Genomic DNA, 25640 nt, shown 5'->3' on the forward strand with positions numbered 1-25640 from the left:
GATATACCTTGCAAGTAGGTACTGCTTTACTCCCCAGCAGGAGGAGGAAAGGTTTTCTGCCCCCCCAGCAACAGCTCAGCCAAAGAGAGACTGTCATAACTCAGCTAATGAAAAGCCACTATACTTTAGTTCACTCCAATGGACTTTATGTTTACAACAGCCCTACCAAATACCCCCAGCTTTCAGCTATGAAGGACCAACCCTCTCCTTTGTTCTCACCCTTGCCTGTGGTTCTGCTGGAGCGTGCATGTTTGGAATTGTAATTTTCTGCTATTCTTGATCCATTTTTGTCGGTAAAACAACATAGTTTTATTTTTAAGGTTAACAGTTGAGTTCTTTAGGAAACCATTAGGGACATTTTTCCTTAGCCACCCCCTCCCCATTCCCCACAGCGGACTGTCCTGGTTACTGCAGAATCAACATTATGGGAGTTGCCGGCCAACAGGAAGGCTCTGTCTCCTCCCCTTGCCGGATTTCCTTTTCCCCCTTAAGGCCCACTGAGAACCAGAGGGAGTGGGAGTTGTTTGCTGCGGGTTTGGAGGGCGGGGGTGGCAGCCCAGCTTTGCAGGAAGCCTGCGGGTGGGCCAGCGTTCACCGCCTCCCCTGGCGTGCTCTCTGTTGGTCTGCAGGCTAGAGGCTGGCTCTATCTGGAGCCCCAAGCTTCGTCCCCAGGGAGCCATGGCGAAGTCCAGGGGCCGTCTCTACTTTTGGATGTACTTGGCTGCCGCGCTGGCATCTTTCCTGGCAGGATTTCTGGTGGGTAAGTATGAACCCCTTCTCCCCATTGCAGGGCTGGTGCTTCTCCCTGCCAGGCTGGGGAGGAATGAGAGAAAACAAGCCTGGAGGCTGTGCGGGCTCCCTGAGCTCCCTGCGTGTGGCCAATTCTGTGAATTTCAGCCCAACTGGAAACCGAATGGAATGCCTTTTGACCTTCTTAATGAAGTGTGACTGAAATTCAGATTTATTAAAGGTTCAATGAGCTCAAGATACTTGTCAAGAGCTGTTAGGTCAGAGCTGTCATTCTCCACAGGCATGAAAAAGGTGGTTTTATTTGTCAAAACTAGCAATTAATATGGACAGCACTGCAAAAACTGCCCTCCCTTCATCGTTTACTAAATAAATATTTGTGGAATGTTTCTTGTGTGTCAGGCGCTGTGCTATGAACTAGATCACCCCAAGGAGAACAAGAAAGATAGAGGCCCATGCCTTGATGCGTAACATGTAGGAAAATGAAAAGAATATCTCCTAAAACTAGTTTTAACCAACTCAAAATTACACTGCATAGCAGAATTTGAAGGACTTCTGCATTTAATATGAACATTTTTATAAAGCTCACTTTGAGCTATTTCTGAAGTAAGGACTATTTTTTTTGGCTTCTAATTTTTGTAAAAGTCAAAAGCAATTATATACGTATATGGTAAGAATAGGTATATGTATTCTCTCCCCTAGGCTGGTTTGTTAAGCCTTTGAAAGAAACGACCACTTCACCACCCTATCATCAAAGTATACGGTGGAAACTCATATCTGAGATGAAAGCTGAAAATATTAAATCATTTCTCCGGTAAGTTTGTTTTGATGTTTGGTCTTAAAAATGTTGAAAATATTGCAGAGTGAGAAGTGTATTACAACTGGTTATATTCATATGGGTACTCGTGTGAAATTATATGATCTCATTAATTTATGGTAGTTTAAAATGTCCCTTTAAACCACTCAGCGTAAAATGTATTTGAATGTTGCAGGAGTGGGTCTTTCTTCTCTAACTTAATCTACAGAAAAAGTACCTGGTTGCTTTATTAAGAGATGTTTCAACTTCATGTAACTTTAGACTGCAACTGAATGTTATTTCTTCCTTATGCCTGGGTTTAATTAGCAATTTTATTTGAAGGTCACATTCTTCTAAGTCAGGAAGACTTAGATGGTTGTAAACTCAGATTTAAAGGAGGAGAGATTAAAGTTTCAGATTGCCTGCCACAAATTAAACCTTTGTCCCACTTGCAAATATAAGTAACACAAACTGGACAAAATAAGAGCAAAAGGATCAGTGCAAATCCACCAGCCTCTAAGTGTGAAAAAGCGTGACATTCAGGGAAATGATAATGAACTCCGTGAAGGCAGTCACCATATGTGTTTCTATATTCAGACTCTCTCAAGGAGTGTCATTAAATAAACAAAAACAACAAAAAACCCAACCAGCTTTATTGAAATATAATTTACATAAAATGAACTGCATCTTTTAAAGCCTAAAATTGGGTTAGCCTGGTGATGGGTATTGGGGAGGGCACGTTCTGCATGGAGCACTGGGTGTTATGCACAAACAATGAATCATGGAACACTATATCTAAAACTAATGATGTAATGTATGGGGATTAACATAACAATAAAAAAATTAAAAAAAAAATAAAACATATAGATTAAAAAAAAACATAAAAAAAAAAAAGCCTAAAATTTGACAGTATTGATGGATGTATAATAGATCAACAAGATACAGAAATTTTATGTCATGCCCTTTGCAGTTTATTCCTATCTTCACCTTTAGCCCTACACAGTGACCCATCAGTTTTAGGTCACTGAGTTCCTTTGCATTTCTGAGAATTTTATATAAATGGAATCATACAGTATGTACACTTTTGTGTCTTCTTTCATTCAGCATAATAATTTTGGAATTCATCCAGGTTGCACATACCAGTTTATTGTTTTTTATTGCTGAGTTTTATCCATTGTATGAATATCTTGTAATGTGTAGTTGTTGGACGCTTGGGTTGTTTCTAGTTTTTGACTATTAACAAAGCTGCTATGAACATGTGTTTACAAGTTTTTGTGTGGACATATATTTTCGTTTCTCTTGGAATGGTTGTATTGGATGATAAGCATATGTTTAACTTCTTAAGAAAATAGATTTCAAAAGTGGGAACATTTTTACATTCCTACCCATTATGCATGAGTGCACCAGCTGTTGTACATCCTGGTAAACACTTAGTTTTGTCTGTTGTTTTAATTTTAACTATGCTAATGAGTATATAGTGGTATCTTATTGTGGTTTCAATTTGCCTCTTCCTTATAATGAGTGATGTTAAACATTATGTGTATTGGACATTTGCATATTTTCTTTCATAAAGCATCTGTTCACATATTTTCCTATTTTAAACTGTTTTGTTTTCTTATTGAATTGTAGGAGTTCTTTATGTATTCTGGGTACAATTCCTTTGTCAGACATGTATTGTGAATATTGTCTTCTGTTCTATGGCTGGCCTTTTTTTGTTGGTGGAGTTTTTGAAAGGCAGAAATTTTTAATTTTGGTAAAGTCTGGTTGACCAGTTCTTGGTTTTCTGTTTCATATTCTGTGTTCTATCTAACTTTGCCTATTAGAAGTATGAAGATTTTCTTCTATGTTTTCTTTTAGAAGTTTTTTAACTGTAGCTTATATGTTTAGGTCATTGGTCACTTCAAGTTAATTTTTGTGTATGGTATGATGTAAGAGTTGATTATTTTTTAAATACAGATTCAATTACTCCTGCAACATTTGTTTTAAAAACATTTATTTCCACATTGAATTGTCTTGGCATCTTTGTCCAAAATTACTTGACCTTATATGTGTGACCTGGTTTTGGATTTTTACATTTTCTTTTATTGATCTGTAGATCTCAACACTACACTCTGCTAGTTAGTGTAGCTTAATAATAAGTCTGAGAATCAGGTAGAGTTAATCCTACAAATTTTTCTTCTCAAAAATTGCTTTGACTATTTGAAGCCATTTGCATTTCCAAGTTTAGAATAACCTTCTGAATTCCTACAGAAAACCTGGAATTTTTATTAAAGTTGCATCAACTCTATAGATGAATTTGGAAGAGAAGTAACATCTTTAAAATATGGAGTCTCTCAGTCTCTTTTTTTCATTTGTCATAAGGAGGTATTATAGTTTAACTTTTCATCCATGGAGGGGCATTTATGATCAGTTTTTGAATAATGATTAATGTTGCTATTAACATTTGTATACAGGTTTTACATGATCATAGGTTTTCATTTCTCTGGCATAAATGCCCAAGGGTAAAAATTGCTAAGTTGTGTGGTAAATACATTTTTAGTTTTAGAAGAATTTTCCTAACTGCTTTCCAGTGTAGCTGTATTATTTAATGTTTTCCATTGACATTATCATTATTTTTAATTTTACCCATTCTGATAGGTGCATAGTGATACCTCATTGTGATTTTTAAACTGCAGTCCCCTAATGATTAATGATATTGAACATCTTTTTATGTGCTTATTCATCATTTGTACTCTCTTCAGTGAAATGTCTGTTCATGTCTTTGACCTATTTTCTATTTGGATAGTTTTGTTTGTTTTTTGTTTTTTTGCTATTGAGCTTTGAGAGTTCTTTATATTTTCTAGATAAGTCTTTTGTCGGCTTTGTGGTATTCATATATTTTTCCCTCTTTGTTATTTGTCTCTTCATGTCTTAACGGAGTTATTTGTAGATTAGAAGTTTTAAATTTTAATGAGGTCCAATTTATTGCTTTTTCCTTTTATGGATCATGCATTTAGGTTCATATCTAAGAACTCTTAGACTAGATCTCTTTTCCCCTCTCTTCCCTCCACCCCGAAATTTTATACTTTATATTTTACATTAATTTTGTGATTAATTTTTGCATAAGACATAATGTTTGGCTGGGGTACATTATTTTGCCTATGGATGTCCCATTGCTCTGGCACCATTTGTTGAAAGGCCATTCTTCCATTTAATTGCTTTTCACCTTTGTCAAAGATCAGTTGGTCATATTTGTGTGAGTCTGTTTCTGGGTTCTCTATTCTGCTCTATTAATCTGTGAGTCTACTCTGCCAGTCCCACATGGTCTTGATTACAGAAGCTATTTAGTAAGCCTCAGCAATGTGTAGAATGATTCCTCCCATCTTATTTTTCTAAACAATTGTTTTAGCTATTCCATATCCTTTTCCTTTTCATATAAAATATAGAATAAACATACTTATGTCTATGCTGGGATTTTGATAGTAATCACACTAATCTTATAGAACAATTCGGGGTACTTGACATTTTTCCTGTGTCCAGTCTTCTAATCCATAAACATAGTCTCTCCAATTATTTAGATCTTCTTTGTTTGCTTTTATAACATTTTGTAATTTTTAGGATGCAGATCCTGGATATGTACTGTTTAATTTATATCCAAGTATTTCATTTTCTTTGGAGCAATTGTAAGTCGTATTGTGTTTAATTTCAGTTTCCACATGTTTGTTGTTAGTATATAGAAATACTGTTGATTTTTGTGTTGATCTTGTATCCTGCGGCCTGTCTAAACTCATGTCTTTAGGAGTTTTTGGTAGATTCATTGGGATTTTCTATGTAAACAATCATGCCATATTCAAATAGGGACACTTTTATTTCTACCTTTCCAAACTGTATGTGTTTTACATTTGGGGTTTTTGTTTGTCTGTTTGGTTTTTGTTTTGTTCTTATTGTGCTGATTGAAATTCCAGTAGTATGTTGAATAGGAGTGACAGTGAACATCTTTTGTTGTTGTTTCTAACCTTAGGGGGAAAGCATTCAGAATTTCTAATTAAGTGTGATACTGTCTATAGATTTGTTGTAGGGGCGCCTATGTAGCTCAGTTGATTGAACATCCGACTCTTGATTTTGGCTCAGGTCATGATCTTGCGGTCCTGGGGTTGAGCCCCAGTGCAATGGGGCTCCGCGCTCAGCAGGGAATCTGCATGGGATTCTCCCTCTCTTTCTCTCCCTCCCTCTTCCCCTCTCCCCACTCATGTTCTCTCTCTCTCTCAAATAAATAAAAATCTTAAAAAAAAATTAAAGATTTGTTGTAGATGCTCTTTATCAAGTTAAGGAAACTCCCCTCTATTCCAAGATTGCTAATAGTTTTTTTTTTTTTTTATCATGAATGGATATTGATATTGTCAAAAGGTTATTTTTCTGCATCAATTTCTATGATCATGATTCTTTTTTTTTAATCTGGTTAGGAATCTAGTGACTCCTTTACTGATTTTGGGGGCATGGGGGTCAAATTATATCAAGAAGGGGGTCACAATCTCCAGGAATGTGAAAATGTATATTTTCCCCCATTAATTATGTAAATTTTTGCTTTATATATTAAGACTATTGATTAGGCATATACACGTTAATGTTGTTAAGTCTTTAAGACAGACTACCCTGTTATCTTTATGAAACGTCCTTTATCTTCTGTAATCTCTATCTTTGAGTCTATTTTATTTGGTATAAATATTGCCACATCAGCTTCCTTACACTTACATTTACATGGCATATCTTCTTCCATCTACTTTTTAAAAATTTTTAAAAAATATTTTATTTATTTATTTGACAGAGAGAGAGAGACAGCGAGAGAGGGAACACAAGCAAGGAGAGTGGGAGAGGGAGAAGCAGGCTTCCTGCTGAGCAGGGAGCCCGATATGGGGCTCGATCCCAGGACCCTGGCATCATAACCCGAGCTGAAGGCAGACGCTTAACGACTGAGCCACCCAGGCGCCCCTGCCATCTACTTTTAATCTATTATTTTCTTTAGAATTAAAATGTACCTTCAATAGAGAGCATTTAATTGCCACGTGATATTCAATACATTTTGGTAATCTTAAAGTGTATCCTTTGTAGATAGCTGATAGTAGCAGTTTGCTATTATATTCCTTCAGGTAATTTATGCCTTTTAATTTGAATATTTAGTCCATTAACAAATAATGTAACTATTGATATAGTTAAACTTAAGTCTAGTAATTTATTGTTTTCTGTTTACTCTGTTTATTTTTGTTTACTCTATTTTTGTTCTCATTTTTTGCGCCTTTTTTGGTAAAATTTTATTTCATTTCTGTTTATCTTTTGGCTATGCATCCTTGTAATTTTTTTTTTTTAGTAGATGCTCTAGTGATTACACCATACATCTATAACTTATAAATCTTCACTCAATTCTTAGTTATTTTTTTGCAACTTAACATACAATACAGATAACTCACATTTCTATATTGCCATTTATCCTCTCCTCTATCATCCTTTATACTAGAGCTGTCAAAAGTATCATATGCAATGCAATATAAACCTTGCAAAACAATTTTTCTTTGAACACATATGTATTGAAAGCCCATTAAGAGTTAAAATAGTATTTTATATCTTATTTTCAATGTTCTTCATTTGTTTCTGAAAATTTGGGTTATCCCATGGTATTTCTATTTAGTCTGAGTAACTTTCTTAAGCATTTCCTGTAATGTGGGGTCTGGTTGTGACAAATACTCTTAGTTTTTCTCTATCTATAAAATCCTTACTTTATCATAATTCTTGAAGCATACTTTTCCTGGATATAGACTTCTAAGATGACTTTGTTTTCTTCTCCTTTCAGAACTTTAAATGTTTTTTCATTGTCTTCTGTCTAGTATTGGCATCTGATGAGAAGTTTACAGTCCTTTAAGTTACAGAACATGTCATTTTATCTTTAATTTTGAGTAGTTTTACTATGTGCCTAGGTATCATTTTCCTCAAATTTATTCTGTTTATGGCTCTCTGAGATTCTTGACTTTGTAAACTTATGTCTTTCACTAATTTAGGAAGGTTTTATTCATTATTTCTTAAAATTTTCTGCAGCATTCTCTTTACCCCTTCTGAGACTCCACTTAAACCCTAGAATCAAATAAACAAAGTGCATACAGTATGGTGTGTTTCCCTCCCATCTATCCTGTGATATAATGAGGTCATGAAGTTCCATCTTAGTTTCCATGGATGAACTATAGCAAACTACAGTAATGAGGTATGAAAATAGCTATACTGTTCTTGTGAAATTGAGCTGATTTATAACATTAGATATTAGGAAGCAAATACAAAATGTCTGTTTTGAGGTGCTTGTTTAGAGATAAAGGAAAATAATCAGGCAGCTAAGATGCATGTCATTTAAAGAGAGACTCAGTCTTTATTTTTCCTGCAATACAGTAAAATGGCAGAATATCTTATCAGTTAAGATAGAATGCTTATATTTTAAATTGTGTAAGTTAAAAGACCAAGTATAATGTTAACACTATTGAACTCTGTCTGCAGCACATCATGAAGTGTCCAAAAGAAGTCACCTAGAAAATTAGATGTCAGAAGCAAAACTTAATAATGTTCTTGACCATTAAAATTTGTTTATCACTATTTTCCTTTAATGTGTATATAACATAAGGTGATAAGTTATGTATAAATAGTTTATATGATGATTATATTTTTGGAGTGCAATACAGAAATTGTGTTCAGGGGTGCCTGGGTGGCTCAGTCAGTTAAGTATAGGTCTTGAGCTGAGGTCATGATCCCAGGGTCCTGGGATCAAGCCCTGCATCGGGCTCCCTGCTCAGTGGGGAGCCTGCTTCTCTCTTTCTCTCTCTCTGCCTGCCACTCCCCCTGCTTGTGCTCACTCTCTGTCTCTGTCAAATAAATAAAATCTTAAAAAAAAAATGCACATCAAGAATGACAAGAATAGAAGTAGAGTGAAATAAATTGAATTAGGAACTTGAGACTTTAATGAATGAGGAGTGACCCACAATTTTGACAGCCCCCAGAAGGTGGTGACTTTTGGTATGAGCTTTAAAAGAGTTGTTATTTTTGAAAGAAGAAAAAGGAAAAATATTTGAAAGAACCAAGGGAGAATAAGAACTCCCAGTAGATCTTCAAGCCCTGAGGATATGTGGGGGCATGGGAAATAAAAAAGCTTGCAGGTGAGCAGGATCCTCTGAGGAAACCAGTTAAGGCAAGGAAGTCATGCAGGCATTCAGAGAAGTGGCTGAGGATTAAAGAATTGTTGATCATAGATGTAGAAGGTTTATGATCAGTGAAAGAGCCTCGGAGGGAGAAGAGTTCAAGATTGGGTTAATGGTTCTAATGTAGTGGGAAGAATTTGGTTTCTCCCAGCCACTTCCTTGTTGGCAGTGCCTCAGCTCTTCAGTGTCCATCCTCCTTCATGTGTTCAGTAAGGGTTACATTCCTTCCAGCCCAGGAGTATCTTGATTGGTCCATAATCCATTCATTATAACTCTTCCCTCCGGCAATGATTCATTTAAAAAGAGGTATATACTCTATTATGTCCAATGAAATGAAAGGAAAGTGTAGCTGTGATCTTCTACTGTAAGTTTTCCTCTGTTAAAAGAAGTACCGAAGAGGAAACATGTTCTTGTTTGTACTTGTTTCTTCTGAGCATTACAGTGTGAATATATGATGCCTGGAACTGTACCCACCTTGGGACCAGAAGGAGAAATTTAGAAATGAACTAAAGGATGTTACACTCTGCTGCTTTTTTTTTTTTTTTTTTTTGCTTCTGTATTCCATTTCAGTGAGTTCTTTATTTTTTTAGAGAGAGAGCACATGCACACGTGTGTGTACGTGGGGTGGGAGGAGGGGCAGAGGAAAAAGGAGAAAGAGAATCTTAAGCAGGCTCAATGACCAGCAGGGAGCCTGACATGGGGCTCAATCTCACAGCCCTGAGATCATGACCTGAACCCAAATCAAGAGCTGGATGCCTAATGGATTGAGGCACCCAAGCACCCTTCAGTGGCTTCTTTAAAAGATGGATGACAAAAGCTCATGGTTAATCCTCCATCTTAATTTAAGGAAATACTTTTTTTTCCTTAATTATAAGAATGTTATCTGTTCATTGTAGAAAATAAAACAATAATTATATAAAGTAGAAATTAAATATCTCAAGCCTTACTTTTTTTAATGCATACAAAATAACTTCTGTCTATAAACACTATAATACTTTTTTAAAACAAATATTCTAAGATATTAAATATCCATAACCTGTAGATTTCATTTAATGATATAGAAAGGGAAAGCTTCACAGGAGAAGATGCTGGAGGAGTCCTCATGGATGATGAGTAGCTTGCAGGTGGGAAAGGAGAATGAAAGAAGTGGTGACAGGGAGACTCATGTAGATGGGACAGTATTTACGTCTCAAAGACCTTGTGCAAAGGTAATAGGTGGTCACTGCAGGAGGAAAAAGAGTCTACCAAATGCCGTAGGGTGGAGAATTTTATGTGGAGAGTAATGGGAAATGAAAATGAAAAGGTGGAAGTGTGGGTCAGATGAAAAAGGGCCCAATATGCCATGTTTGAATGTGAACTTCATAAAAATGCACAGTATAGGGAACCTTACAAGAAGTTCAGGCAATTGAATAATATCAGATGAATGATTTCACATTATCACTATTTCTCAAGGTCAGACAACTATGACTTTCATATTTTAGTCCCATCATTTAATGGCTGAAATTATGAACAAATTATTTAACTATTCTCTCAGTTTCCTTATTTGCAAAATGAGGACAATGGGAGAAAGATGGTGAAGACTCAGTGAGGCAACCCAGGTGAGAGTGCCTGGTCACATGCCTGGCATATAGTAAGGTTTTGACAAATGCCAGTTTTCCTTTACTGCCTGTCTTGCTTTGGTTTTGTCATGGTTGGCTAAAAACACCAATTTACAAAAGTATTATTATCTGAAGGGGTGGTGGGGTGGAGAAAGGTGAGAAAATATTTTTAAAATATTATTTACCCTCATGTAAAATGAATCTTTAGAAAAACTATTTTTGTGAGGTCACTTAAATGCTACAACCCATTTATACTCAGAACCAAAGAACATTGCCCAAATTCAAGTCAACAAACCCGTTGTATAATTTCTACATAACAGGCAGGAACTAAGCAGTAGGCAATATAAAAATAAAAATGCATGGACTTTTAACTTCAATGAGATCAATAAACAACTGAATAAATCTGACAACAGTGGAAGTATATGTTAGACTGCCTAACTAGTCTCTGGCAAACATTATGAACTGCCCCCGCACTGCCCCAAATATCCTCCCTTACTAATGATCACCAAAAGGAGCACTATTGGCATAGAGGCCTGACGTTCTTCCAAGGTGTCTTCTCATACCTGCTGATTGCATGTGTTTTTACCATGGTATATGTTCTTTTCTGGGGGAGCATAATGTGAATAGTATAGTTACACACAAATAAATTTTAAATTGGCATCCCTAGAAATTGGTACTACTAGCTGTTTTTTTTTTTATCATTGATGTAGAAATGATAATACCTAAAGGATGAGTGATGCATCTAGAATAGTCCTTAGGCATATTGTCTGAATATAGTCTTTAACTCCCACTTGTATCTTACTTTCATTGTAGTTCTTTTACAAAGCTCCCTCATCTGGCAGGAACAGAACAAAATTTACTTCTTGCCAAGAAAATCCAAACCCAGTGGAAGAAATTTGGACTGGATTCAGCCAAGTTGGTTCATTATGATGTTCTCCTATCCTACCCTAATGAGACAAATGCCAACTATATATCAATCATGGATGAACATGGAATTGAGGTGATGTGGAATTGTTGGTACTTTTTGTATTTTATGACCCCAGTTGTTTATGTGAATTGGGATGTAGGGTCAAGTAAGAATAGAAATTGGTTAATAGTGCAGTGCAACTCCTATTTTTTAGAAAAGTTGATACGTTGTAAACTAATTATTCAGTGTCTACTGTGTGCTAGGCACAGTGCTTAGTCTTAAAGCCAGAATGAAGCTTAGGAACAGGATTCTTTTTGCCTTAAGTAAGGCAAGGTAGGTGTTGGAACACATCATTTTAAATCAGTATGGTGAGTGTTATAAAGAGTATGTTTTGGGTTCTTTATACAGAAAAGGTTCACTTAGTCTAGCCTGGGACTTAGAGAAGGTTTCCTGAAAGAAAACCTTTCTGATATGTGAGTCATGAGCAATGCTAAGGAGTTAACCTCATGAAAAAAACAAAGTAAAAGCATCCAGGTAGAAGAGAAAATACTGGCAAAGGTTTGGAGACCCATAACTATCTTAGTATTATTGGGGAACTTAAAAATTTTCTGTGTTTCAAAAATGTCATGTACAAAGTGGGCCACAAAAAGAGATAAGCCAGTATATATGTTTTGGGGACAGGTCATAGAACAGCTTATATGTCCTAAGGGGCTTAGAATTCAACTTCAGTCAATGGAAACTACTGACAAGTCCTAAGCAATGGAAGGATGTGGCTAGAGAGGCATTTTTTAGATAGTTTGGGCCATCTACAGGTTAGACTTTGACTCGGCAAGGAGTGCAAGTTGGAGTCTTACAAGAATAGTCCAGGTAAAAGATGATGAAGCCCTGAATCAGGATGTTAGTAGGAATGAGGAAGAGGGATGATCTAAGAAATAGTTGGGAAGCAATATTAGTGGCAATTGATTAGTGATTGACTGGAGTAAGGTGGTGAAGACAGAATTGAGGATGATTCCTAGGTGTCTGGTATGGGTGGCTGGCTAGTGATGCTGCTAGTAATAGCAAGGAATGCCAAACAAGAAGCAGGCCTGGGGTGAGGGATGAGAAATTCAAAGTAGGACATGTTGAGTTTGGACATCCAAGCTGAAATAACCATCAGGCCCTTAAATATACATGTCTGGAAAGGTGGGCCTTATAAGCATATGAGCTATGGATAAAATTTTGGGAGTAAATGAAGTCTGACAGGAAGGGAGTATAAAATGAGGCAGACCATAGACTGGGGATAAAACACAGGAAACATTTAAATGCATTTGAAAGAAAAGGAGTCCAACAATGGAAGTTGAAAAGGAGTCATTGGAAAAGGAGGAGGAGAATCATGGGTGCCACCTTCAAAGCCCTGTTTTTATATGGGAACTTCTAGTCACCTCAGATTACATGCATTTGTAGAAGTTGCTACTATTTTGAAGGCAGTAAGAACAATAAAGCTCTTCCTCATTGTTGCCAGTGGAATTTACCTGATTAGTTACTGAACCTAGTTTCAGAATGCTTAATCTTAAGTGTATACTTGGGGGCATTATTCTTTAATAACAATCAGGAATACTCTCCAACTTATGTATGTCAATTCTTCCTAGATTTTCAATACCTCCTACCTTGAGCCGCCACCAGATGGATATGAGAATGTTACAAATATTGTTCCACCATATAACGCTTTCTCAGCCCAAGGCATGCCAGAGGTAAAACAAGACTTTTTTTACTCAACTTTTTGAACTTTACTTTGTTATTTAAAGCCTATATAAAGGACTAAAACCAAGGAGATTAGGTAAACCATACATGCTGATCCATACTTTGAGATTCAGTGCGATGAACACCCTTTCTAAAAATAATTTAAGAAAAAGAAAAAAATAGAAATACGTAAAAATCATAGCCTGGTGAAGCAGATGCCACTCTGAAATAACAAAGAACCTGCTGAACACATCTTTAATTCAGTAACATCAGTAGATGTCTTTACAAGCTCTTTTCCTTTGTTCATAGTCTGATTTTTGTTATAGATTTATAGATCATGCCACAGAAGTGGTATTTAATTAATTAATTACTTAACTATGCTTGAAAATTAAACATGGTTGGGATTTCTTTTTTCTTTTAAAAAATCTCCTTTGTTTCACCTATTCCCCACCTTTCTCCCCTCTGGCAACCCTCCGTTTGTTATCTGTATTTTAAAGTCTGTTTGTTCATTTTTGTTTAGATTCTGCATGTAAGTAAAATCATATGGTATTTGTCTTTCTCTGAGTTATTTCTCTTAGCATAATACACTTTAGGTCTATCCATGTTGCTGCAAATAGTAAGATTTCATTTTTTTTTTTTTTTATGGCTGAGTATGTGTACACACACACACACACACACACACACACTCACATACCCCACTTCTTCCTTATCCATTCATCCATCAATGGACACTTGGGTAAATAATGATGCAGTAAATATAAGGGTGCCTATATTTTTCTTAATTAGTGTTTTTGCTTTCTGTGGGTAAGTGCCCAATAGTAGAATTACTGGATCATATGGTATTTCTATTTTTAATTTTTTGAGGAACTTCCATACTGTCTTTCAAAGTGGTTGCACCAGTTTACATTCCCACCAACAGTATGTAAGCATTTTTTTTTTCTCTACATCCTTGCCAACACCTGTTATTTCTTGTCTATTTGGTGCTAGCCATTCTGACCCATGTGAAGTGATACCTCATTGTGGTTTTGATTTGCATTTCCCTGATGATTGGTTATGTTGAGAATGTTTTCATGTGTCTGTTGCCCATCTGTATATGTTCTTTGGAAAATTGTCTATTTGGGTCTTTTGCCCATTTTTTTATATTTTATTTTATTCTGTTATGTTAATCACCATATATTACATCATTAGTTTTTGATATAGCGTTCCATGATTCATTGTTTGCGTATAACACCCAGTGCTCCATGCAGTATGTGCCCTCTTTAATACCCATCACCAGGCTAACCCATCCCCCCACCCCCCTCCCCTCTAGAACCCTCAGTTTGTTTCTCAGAGTCCATCGTCTCTCATGGTTCGTCTCCCCCTCTGATTTCCCCCCCTTCATTTTTCCCTTCCTACTATCTTCTTCTTCTTTTTTTTTAACATATAATGTATTATTTGTTTCAGAGGTACAGGTCTGTGATTCAACAGTCTTACACAATTCACAGCGCTCACCATAGCACATACCGTCCCCAATGTCTATCACCCAGCCACCCCATTCCTCCCACCCCCCACCACTCCAGCAACCCTCAGTTTGTTTCCTGAGATTAAGAATTCCTCATATCAGTGAGATCATATGATACATGTCGTTCTCTGATTGACTTATTTCACTCAGCATAATACCCTCCAGTTCCATCCACGTTGTTGCAAATGGCAAGATTTCATTCCTTTTGATGGCTGCATAATTGTATATATATACCACATCTTCTTTATCCATTCATCTGTCGATGGACATCTTGGCTCTTTCCATAGTTTGGCTATTGTGGACATTGCTGCTATAAACATTGAGGTGCATGTACCCCTTCGGATCCCTACATTTGTATCTTTGGGGTAAATACCCAGTAGTGCATTTGCTGGGTCGTATGGTAGCTCTTTTTTCAACTTTTTGAGGAACCTCCATACTGTTTTCCAGAGTGGCTGCACCAGCTTGCATTCCCACCAACAGTGTCAGAGGGTTCCCCCTTCTCTGCATCCCTGCCAACATCTGTCGTTTCCTGACTTGTTAATTTTAGCATTCTGACTGGTGTGAGGTGGTATCTCATTGAGGTTTTGATTTGGATTTCCCTGATGCCAAGTGATGTTGAGATCAATGGAACAGAATAGAGAGCCCAGAAATGGACCCTCAACTCTGTGGTCAACTCGTCTTCGACAAAGCAGGAAAGAATGTCCAGTGGAAAAAAGACAGTCTCTTCAACAAATGGTGTTGGGAAAATTGGACAGCCACATGCGGAAGAATGAAACTGGACCATTTCCTTATACCACACACAAAAATAGACTCAAAATGGTTGAAAGACCTCAATGTGAGACAGGAGTCCATCAAAATCCTAAAGGAGAACACAGGCAGCAACGTCTTCGACCTCAGCCGCAACAACTTCTTCCCAGAAACATCGCCAAAGGCAAGGGAAGCAAGGGAAAAAATAAACTATTGGGACTTCATCAAGATGAAAAGTTTTTGCACAGCAAAAGAAACAGTCAACAAAACCAAAAGACAAGTGACAGAATGGGAGAAGATGTTTGCAAATGACATATCAGATAAAGGGCTAATATCCAAAATCTATAAAGAACTTACCAAACTCAACACCCAAAGAATAATCCAATCAAGAAATGGGCAGAAGACATGAACAGACATTTTTCCAAAGAAGACATCCAAATGGGCAACAGACACATGAAAAAGTGCTCTTTTGCCCATTTAAATCTGATTATGTGTGTATGTACATATTTTTTGGTATTGGGTTGTATAAGGTCTTTATATAGTTTGGATATTAACCCCTTACTGGATATATCATTTACAACTATCTTTCCCCTCTTTAGTTAGGTTTATGGTTTTCTTTGCTGTGCAAAAGCTTTTATTTTGCTGTAGTCCCAATAGTTTATTTTTGCTTTTGTTTCCTGTGCCCAAGGAGACATATCTAGAAAAATGTTGTTAAGGCTGATGTCAAAGAAATTACTCCCCTGTGTTTTCTTTTAGGTGTTTTATGGTTTCAGGTCTCATATTTAGGGGTTTAATCCATGTTTAATTTATTTTTGTGGATGGTGTAAGAAAGTATCTTGGTTTCATTCTTTTCCATAAAGCTGTTCAGTTTTCCTAGTACCATTTATTGAAGAGACTGTCTTTTCCTCACTGTATATTCACACCTCCTTTGTCATAGATTATTTGATTGTATAAGTGTGGGTTTACTTCTGGACTTTATTCTGGTCCATTGATCTATGTGTCTGTTGTCATGCCAGTACTATGCTTTGATTACTACAGCTTTGTAATCTATCTTGAAATTTGGGATTGTGATACCGCCAGCTTTGTTCTTTCTCATGCTTGCTTTGGCTAATTCAAGTATTCTGTGGTTCCATACACATTTTAGTATTATTTTTCATAGTCCTGTGACAAAGGCTGTTGGTATTTTGATAGGGGTTGCGTGGAATCTGTAGATTGCATTGGTAGTATGGACATTTTAATGATATTAAATGATATTCCAATCTGTGAGCATGGAGTATCTTTCCATTTATTTGTGTCTTCTTCAATTTCTTTTATCAGTATTTTATAGTTTTCAGAGTACAGGTTCTTTCAACTCCTTGGTTAAGTTTATTCCTAGGTATTTTATTATTTTTGGTGCAGTGGATTGTTTAAAACATAGTTGGGATTTTTTAAATGATCTCTATTTCCTCTGGTTCAGTATATGCTGATAATCTCTTCAAAACAGAACACACTGTTTAAAGTGTTACATATTGGCATTTTTTTCAACCTTTCAAAGTATTGAAATATTTTCTAAAAACATACAGAATTAGCACGGATCTGTTTTTCAAGGCCAGTCCAGGACAGATAACTTTTTTTTATTTTTTTTAATTATTTTTTTTTTTTTTAAGATTTTATTTATTTGCGAGAGAGACAATGAGAGACAGAGAGCATGAGAGGGAGGAGGGTCAGAGGGAGAAGCAGACTCCCTGCTGAGCAGGGAGCCTGATGTGGGACTCGATCCCGGGACTCCAGGATCATGACCTGAGCCGAAGGCAGTCGCTCAACCAACTGAGCCACCCAGGTGCCCCCAGGACAGATAACTTTTGATGATGTGGTATTGTGGAGCAAACTTACTCATTGGTTTTCCCTTTAATTGTAGCAGTATTCTATATATTTTTAAATTTTTTCTTTTCCTTACAGGGAGATCTTATGTATGTGAACTATGCTCGTACTGAAGATTTTTTCAAACTGGAAAGAGAGATGAACATCAACTGTAGTGGAAAGATTGTTATTGCAAGATACGGAAAAATCTTCAGAGGAAATAAAGTATTGTATCACCTCCTTTTCTAGAGAGAAGAGGATAGTGTATATCCTCTAAATGTAAATGATCAGCTTGCACTTTTTTTTTCAAAATTACCTCAATATATGTATTTAAAAAATCTTCCTATTTGCCACGGTTGCATAGGAAATCCTGTTTTTATTTTACCTCACCTATCTAGAAATGGAAATTACTTTTATAACAGAAACAAAATTTGCTTTTTAAAATTTTTTGAGGGAAATTTTTTGTAAACTGAAAACTGAAAGATCCCCTACATTGCCCATTTTATTTGCCCAGACATGATCAATCTTCACAGCTTTTCTTAGACCTAATTCTGTGACATATGAATATAAATATCTTTTTCTAGATACTAATTTTACAAATATTATACAGCTTTTTTATGAAGATGGCATCATATACTATATATAACTTTATTTTCTCACTCAGCAATAATATATAGGTATTCCTCCATGTCAAAACACTGAGAGTTGTATAATGTGTCGTTACGAGTATAGGGCTCTAGATTCTTACAACATAGATTCTGGTCTAGTCTAGGCTCCCTGTTCTCTCAATCTTTTACTGTGAGCAAGTTATTTAATCTTTCTCTGCCAGTGTTTCCTCATACATAAAGTGAGAATGCTAATAATAGCCTTAATCTCCTAGAATCCTTATGAAGATTAAATAACTTTATGTTTGAAAACACTTATGATAGTGCCTGGTACTTAGTTAATTCTATATAGCTGCTTATTAAGTATATACCTTGTTATTTTGATGGGTACATAATACTTTGTAGAAGTGATAAGCAGTTTAACCATTCCTGCATTGACAGATGCTTGGCTTGAATTTATTACTATTAAAAATAATTCCATTGTGAGCATCTTAGTCCATATACTTGAACATTTATGTGAAGATTTTTATAGTATGGATTCCTAGAAATTTAATGGCTGAGTCAACATGTATATTCTTTCAAAATTTTGGCAGGCATCAAATTGCCCTTCAAAAAAAGTTGTGACAGGATTGTACTCCCATTCATATTGTAAGAATGCTTTCTGAATATTGCAGTGTGTTTTAGTTAATCAAGACTTATTGTAATCTATCTTTTGCTACAGTATTTCTGGTAATGAATTAAGAATCTTGCAGGAAAGGGGCGCCTGGGTGGCTCAGTTGGTTAAGCGACTGCCTTCGGCTCAGGTCATGATCCCAGGGTCCTGGGATCGAGTCCCACATCGGGCTCCCGGCTCAGCGGGGAGCCTGCTTCTCCCTCTGACCCTCTCCTCTCTCATGCTGTTTCTCTCTCGCTCGCTCTCTAATAAATAAATAAATAAAATCTTTAAAACAAAACAAAACAAAACAAAAAAGAATCTTGCAGGAAAGATTTTCCTATGTGGTCAGTTTGGATTGTTAGAAAATATTTACAAAACACAGTAGGCAATTTTTCACACACTCTGTATAGAACTTTAAATTATTTTAGTTCCACAGATATTTCTATGGTGTGCCAGACTTTGGAGGGTGGATAGTTAAAAGTAAACAAGACATGGTCCCTTTTCTAAAAACACCCTCAGTCTAGCAAGGGAGAAAGATATTTTAAAGATACTTTAAAATACTATGACCCATCCTATAACAGAAATATGTACAAATTAGAAGAGGTAGAAAGAAGGGAGACATTAATTTTGCAGTTCTAGCCACAATAGGAGTGTTTCACAGAAGAGACAATAACTTGTTTGGAGTTGTATAGAATAAATGAGAGTTGTTAGCTCCCCCCAGGAGAGAAATTGTATTCAGGGCATCAATAACTGAATGTCTAGCAGCATGATAAAAAGCAGTGTCTCAAGTTCCTTACATTATTAAATTGATTTTCTCTTAGATGAATTAATCATCTGCCAGTTCTACATTATGGATTGCACATTGCCCCTGCAGGTTAAAAATGCCATGTCAGCAGGAGCCATAGGAATCATCTTGTACTCCGACCCAGCGGATTACTTTGCCCCTGCAGTACAGCCATATCCTAAAGGATGGAACCTTCCTGGAACTGCAGCACAGAGAGGGAATGTATTAAATTTGAATGGTGCTGGGGACCCGCTCACTCCAGGCTATCCAGCTAAAGGTAATGGATGGGCCTGTCCTGGTTCACCCATTTTTGCAAAAATACTACCTGCCCTTACGGAAGACATAAAAGCAAACATCTACAAAATAACCTTAAAACTGTACACAATTACAATATTTTGGATTACTATTGCTAAGAATTAAAAAACATTTCCCATATATTACTTTCGTTTCAAATTTTCATGAGGTGTGGACATGGAGAGGGAAGGGCCCGTTGAATTTTTCTCTACTTTTAGCAGAGGTGCAGAAACATAGATCCCCATACCCTAAGTAATACTGCTTTTACCAAACTAGAACTTTGGTTTTCTGAATTGATTGGTGATTTTAGCCTTCTCTAGATATCATACATTTGTATTTTTTTTTAAATATCAATGAGTTTTTGGGTGTTGTCAAAACTTTTCACATTTTACATGTTGAACATCTGTGTAACTGCCTCCACAATTAAGATAATGAACATATCCATTACCCAAAAAGTTTTCACTCCTCTTATAATACTTTCCTCCAAACCCTTCCTACCCACTCTCTGCCAGTCCCTAAACCACTGATCTGCTTTCAGTCAGCATAATTATTTCGAGATCCATCCATGTTGATGTCTGTGTCAATAGTTCATTCCTTTTTATGCTGAGTAGTATGTCATTGAATGGATACACAACAGTTTGTTTATTCATTTACTTGGATGGACATTCAGATCATTTTTAGTTTGGGGACTCTTATACATAAAGCTGCTATGAACAGTTGTATCCAAGTCTTTGTATGTACATATGCTTTTATTTCTCCTGGGTAAATATATAGTAATCGAACAACTGGATAATATGATAGACGCATATTTAACTTTTGGAGAAATTTTCAAATTGTTTGTACCATTTTACGTTCTAGCAGCAGTGCATGAGTGTTCCAGATTCTATATCCTTGCTACCTTTAGTTTGGTCAGTCTTTTTAATTTTACATTCAAATAGATATGTAAATCCTCCAAATTAACATTTTTTTTCAAAGTTTTTGGGGCTATTCTAGGTCCTTTCCATGTGAATTTTAGATCCAGCTTATTAATTTCCATTGAAAAGTGTCCTGGGAATTTGATTGAGATTGAATTAAATCTATAGGTCAATTTGGGGAGAACTGACATCTTAAAAAATAATGAATACTTTGATTCATATACATGGCACAACTCTCCATTTACTTAAGTATTCTTTAATTAACTCCACATGTTTGCAGTTTTACTGTATGGCTTGTGCACATCTCTCTCATTTACCCATATGCATTTCCTAGTTGTATGCTTTTTAATAATACATTTTAAATTTCAATTTCCATATGTCCAATGCTAGTAAGTAGAAATACTTTGTAGAAGAAATACGTCAGTCTTGTATCCTGCAAGCTTGTTAAACTTACTAAATAGTTCTAGTAGGTTTCTATAGATACCGTCAGTTTTTACATAGACGATCATGTTTTCTGTAAATACGGTTTTCTTTTTTTCCAATCTGGATGCCCTTTACTTTTTAAAATGTGTTTGCCTTAGTATACTGGCTAGTACCTCTCATACATTTCTGGAGAAAGGTGTTAGAGGAGATGTCCTTACCTTGTTCCTGCCTCAAGAAGAAAAAATCCAGTCTTTCTCTGTTAAGTATGATACATCTGTAGGTTTTATTTTAGATTCTTTTTGTCAAGCTGGGGGAGTTTACTTCTAATGGGCTAAGAGATTTTATCTTAGCACATTTATCTAGGAATGTATAATGAATTTTGTCAAATGCTTTTACTGAGTCTTGAGATGATAAGTTGTTATATTACTTTCGTTAAATTATACTAATAGAGTTTTGAATGTTAAACCAACCCTCCCATCCTAGGATAAACTCTTAGTCACAATACATTATCCTTTTATATGTTGGTGGTATATCACTGAATTTAAAATTTTGTTAAGCATATCTCTTTTTAGTCATGAGGGATATTGGCCTACAGATTTATTTTCTTGTAGTATTTTGGTCTCATTTTGGTATCAGAGTAATGTTGGCCTTATGGGGTGAGTTGGGAACTATTTTATCTTTGTTGTTTTGTAAGAGTTTATATAGAATGAGTCATTTTTGCCTATAAACATTTGGTAGAATTCCCTAGCAAATCTGGGCCTGAAGTTTTGTTTGTAGGCATGTTTTTAACTACAAATTCAATTTTTAAAATAGGTATGTGGCTATTTAGGTTGTCCATTTACTGTTGATTGAGCTTTGGTAGTTTATGTCTTCCACAGATTTTGTCCATTTTCTCTAAGTTAAATTTAATAGAGTTGTTCATAATATTCTCATTCTGTATGCGTGTGTGTGCGCGTGCGTGCATGTGCAGGTACTAGAGTGATATTCTGTTCTTTATCCCTGATCATGGCAGTTTCTCTCTCTCTCCTCTCTCTTCTTTTTTCTTTTTTTCTTTTTTTCCTGAATTGTCTTGCTAGAGATTTATCAGTTTTATTGATCTTCTCAAAAAACCAGCTTTGGATTTTATTCATAATTGCTACCATTTTTCTGTCTCCTATTTCTTGCATTTCTGCTCTGACCTTTATAATGTTCTTTCCCTGTTTATTTTTGCCTTATTTATTCTTTTCTATTTTCTTGAGGTGGAATCTGATGTCATTTGATTGAAATCTTCCTTTGTTTCTAAGAAAAGTGTTTTAGTGCTATACAACTATTTTGGCTGAAAGCCAAAGTCCCAATGAGGTTTTAATTCTGACAGTACTTTTTAGTCTTCCTTTGAAGAGAATATTGTATTACTATTTGAATAAGATCTTTATTATTCCCAAGATCTCATAAATTCCCTTTAATTTTTTTTCAGTTATATCTAGTTTCAGAATTTGGGACACATTTTCCAGGCAACTAGTTAACTGAAGCTTCCCTAAGAAGGATTCAAGATCTCCTTGAGGAAATAAAATATTCTTGTAAAATTTAAGAGAATTACATGAAATGTCAAAACAAATTTGGAAATTTATAATCCCCATAGTTGATTTTATTAAAATTTGAATGATTTAATTTCTTACTGTTGAATTAAATAGGCTATATTAGGTAAAACAATCATTGGTTTTGGGGGAACTTTGAATTTTGATATAATTTCAAACGTAATAAATCTGAGATAGTAATAAAAGAAATTTCTTTATGCCCCTTGCTCAGATTTTTCAGCTGTTTTCATTTTATGCAATTAATTTCTGCAGAGTACACCTTTAGACTTGATGTCAAAGAAGGAGTGGGAATCCCCAAGATCCCTGTACATCCTATTGGGTATAATGATGCAGAAATATTACTACGGTATGATTTTCTAATTGGATATGAGATTTAAGATATTTTACACTAATGTGTCCATTTTCTTGTCTAAAACCAATGTAATCTAATTACGTTAGGATAAAGTCTGGTTGTATACCTGAAACCAATGTTATAGGTCACTTATACCTCAAAAAATTAAAAAAAAATAAGGAAACAAAGTAGGAAAATGAGTTTTAAAAAAAGTCTTATTTCAAAATAGTTCCTGAAGTAGGAATAACAGAGTACACCAAGAAATGGCAAGAAACCTTTAGTCTGCTACAAATGAAAGTCTCAAGTGCAAAACTGTGTCCAAGATAAAAATGCTGATTGGAGATTTTTCAAATAGTTGGATTTTCTTTGATATTCATTTGATGTTTGTACTTGACCTGTATTTTAAAAATATTACAGTGCCCACCACTTATTAGATGTGTGAACTTGGACCAATTACTTAATCTTTCTCTGATTCAGTTTCCTTATCTGTGAAATGAGGATAGTAATTTTTTCTCCCTAGTAAGGTTATTATGAGGAGGAGATGAGATCAATGCAAGTGTGTAAAGTATCTAGAATATAGTAAACATTTAATTAATGTTTGCTATTCTTGCATTCTATTATTGATGTTCTTTCATAAATCTCCAACTTTTATTTTTTTTAGATGTCTGTACCAATACAATTTAATAATTGTTTTATGAGTGCCCACTAGGTAACCAGCAGCTTCTCTAGAAATTAGTTTCTTCTCCTTAACACAGTCATGAGTTTGCTATTTTCACTATTTCTTAGATCTAATGCTTCCCTACATAAAGTCAAAAGTAAGGAGGCTGATGCTTCTCATTTCCTCTCCCTATTTTTTTTTTTTTTCCTAAGCTGTCTTCCCACAAACATAGTAAGAACTTCATATATTTCAATTTTGGCTCTCTTGCTAAAATGTAAGTTGCACAAAGAAAGGGCATATTGACAGTACTGGGCTCAATAAATATTTGTTAAATGTATGAATGAAATATCTCATTATCAGACTTCATGATTTCTTCTAAGAAATTGTGATGCTCAGCCTTTTTCTGTCATTTTCATTTTCTCTCAACAGTCACATGGGAGGAACTGCTCCACCAGATGACAGCTGGAAGGGAAGTCTTAATGTGCATTATAACATTGGGCCTGGCTTTGCAGGGCATGATTCCTTCAGGTAATTTTATATTACTTTAATAGACTGGAAAGGTTTTATATGTTTAATGGAAAAATGTCAAGATAACTGTTCTGCCAGGTATATTTTGCTTGTCTTTTTCTCATTTTTCATGGTGAACAATTGATCATTTTATATCACTTAGGATGTACTTATACAATGATGTACTGAATTCTTCTTCCAGTAGAGATATCACATTTGTTTTATAAAGTCTTAAACATGACTACATTTGCGTTTAAATTTAACATTTTAACTTCCTATTTCACCTAAAGTTTTATTTTATTTTTTTGTTTTTCCCCCCCTTTTTTATAAATTTTTAAAATTTTATTGTTATGTTAATCACCATATATTACATCATTAGATGTTTTATATTAATCACCATACATTACATCATTAGTTTTTGATGTAGTGTTCCATGATTCATTGTTTGCGTGTAACACACAATGCTCATTTCAGTACGTGACCTCTTTAATACCCATCACCAGGCTAACCCATCCCCCCCACCCCCTCCCCTCCAGAACCCTCAGTTTGTTTCTCAGAGTCCATAGTCTCTCATGGTTCATCTCCCTATCTGATTTCCCCCCCTTCATTTTCCCCTTCCTGCTATCTTCTTCTTTTTTCTTTTTTTTTTTAACATATAATATATTATTTGTTTCAGAGGTAGAGGTCTGTGATTCAACAGTCTTGTACAATTCACAGTGCTCACCATAGCACATACACTCCCCAGTGCCTATCACCCAGCCACCCCATCCCTGCAACCGCCCACCACTCCAGCAAACCTCAGTTTGTTTCATGAGACTAAGAATACTCATATCAGTGAGATCATATGATACATGTCTTTCTCTGATTGACTTATTTCGCTCAGCATAATACCGTCCAGTTCCATCCACGTCATTGCAAATGGCAAGATTTCATTCCTTTTGATGGCTGCATAATATTCCATTGTATATATATACCACATCTTCTTTATGCATTCATCTGTCGATGGACATCTTGGCTCTTTCCATAGTTTGGCTATTGTGGACATTGCTGCTATAAACATCGGGGTGCACGTACCCCTTTGGATCACTACATTTGTATCTTTGGGGTAAATACCCAGTAGTGCATTTGCTGGGTCGTATGGTAGCTCTATTTTCAAATTTTGAGGAACCTCCATACTGTTTTTCCAGAGTGGCTGCACCAGCTTGCATCCCCACCAACAGTGTAGGAGGGTTCCCCTTTCTCTGCATCCCCGCCAACATCTGTCATTTCCTGACTTGTTAATTTTAACCATTCTGACTTGTGTCAGGTGGTATCTCATTGAGGTTTTCATTTGGAATTCGCTGATGCCGAGCAATGTTGAGCACTTTCTCATGTATCTGTTGGCCATTTGGATGTCTTCTTTGGAAAAATGTCTGTTCATGTCTTCTGCCTATTTCTTGATTGGATCATTTATTCTTTGGGTGTTGAGTTTGATAAGTTCTTTATAGATTTTGGATACTAGCCTTTTATCTGATATGTCATTTGCAAATATCTTCTCCCATTCTGTCGCTTGTCTTTTGGTTTTGTTGACTGTTTCTTTTGCTGTGCAAAAGCTTTTTATCTTGCTGAAGTCCCAACAGTTCATTTTTGCCCTTGCTTCCCTTGGCTTTGGCAATGTTTCTAGGAAGAAGTTGCTTCGGCTGAGGTTGAAGAGGTTGCAGCCTGTGTTCTCTTTTAGGATTTGGATGGACTCCTGTCTCACATTGAGGTCTTTCAACCATTTTGAGTCTATTTTTGTGTGTGGTGTAAGGAAATGTCCAGTTTCATTCTTCTGCATGTGGCTGTCCAATTTTC

At 35.8% G+C, this 25640-nt stretch overlaps 1 protein-coding gene across 4 annotated transcripts in view; it reads left to right on the forward strand.

Moving 5' to 3' along the window:
- The first annotated feature begins 513 nt into the window (after positions 1 to 513).
- The window catches only part of NAALAD2 (N-acetylated alpha-linked acidic dipeptidase 2), a 70632-nt gene continuing 45505 nt past the window's right edge, over positions 514 to 25640 (forward strand). The window contains exons 1-9 of one of the 4 annotated variants that reach the window (XM_078058670.1): positions 515 to 760; positions 1150 to 1353; positions 1450 to 1561; positions 11163 to 11349; positions 12885 to 12986; positions 17162 to 17287; positions 19197 to 19383; positions 22564 to 22657; positions 23730 to 23828. In XM_078058670.1, coding sequence (XP_077914796.1) covers positions 1530 to 1561; positions 11163 to 11349; positions 12885 to 12986; positions 17162 to 17287; positions 19197 to 19383; positions 22564 to 22657; positions 23730 to 23828 — 827 coding nt within the window. In that variant the 5' untranslated portion in view covers positions 515 to 760; positions 1150 to 1353; positions 1450 to 1529. Of the gene's footprint in view, positions 761 to 1149; positions 1354 to 1449; positions 1562 to 11162; positions 11350 to 12884; positions 12987 to 17161; positions 17342 to 19196; positions 19384 to 22563; positions 22658 to 23729; positions 23829 to 25640 lie in introns of those variants that run through there. The other 3 variants (XM_078058669.1, XM_078058672.1, XM_036080682.2) reach the window with 3 other exon arrangements.

Source organism: Halichoerus grypus, chromosome 11, assembly GCF_964656455.1.
Source record: "Halichoerus grypus chromosome 11, mHalGry1.hap1.1, whole genome shotgun sequence".
NCBI classification, from domain to species: Eukaryota; Metazoa; Chordata; class Mammalia; order Carnivora; family Phocidae; genus Halichoerus; species Halichoerus grypus.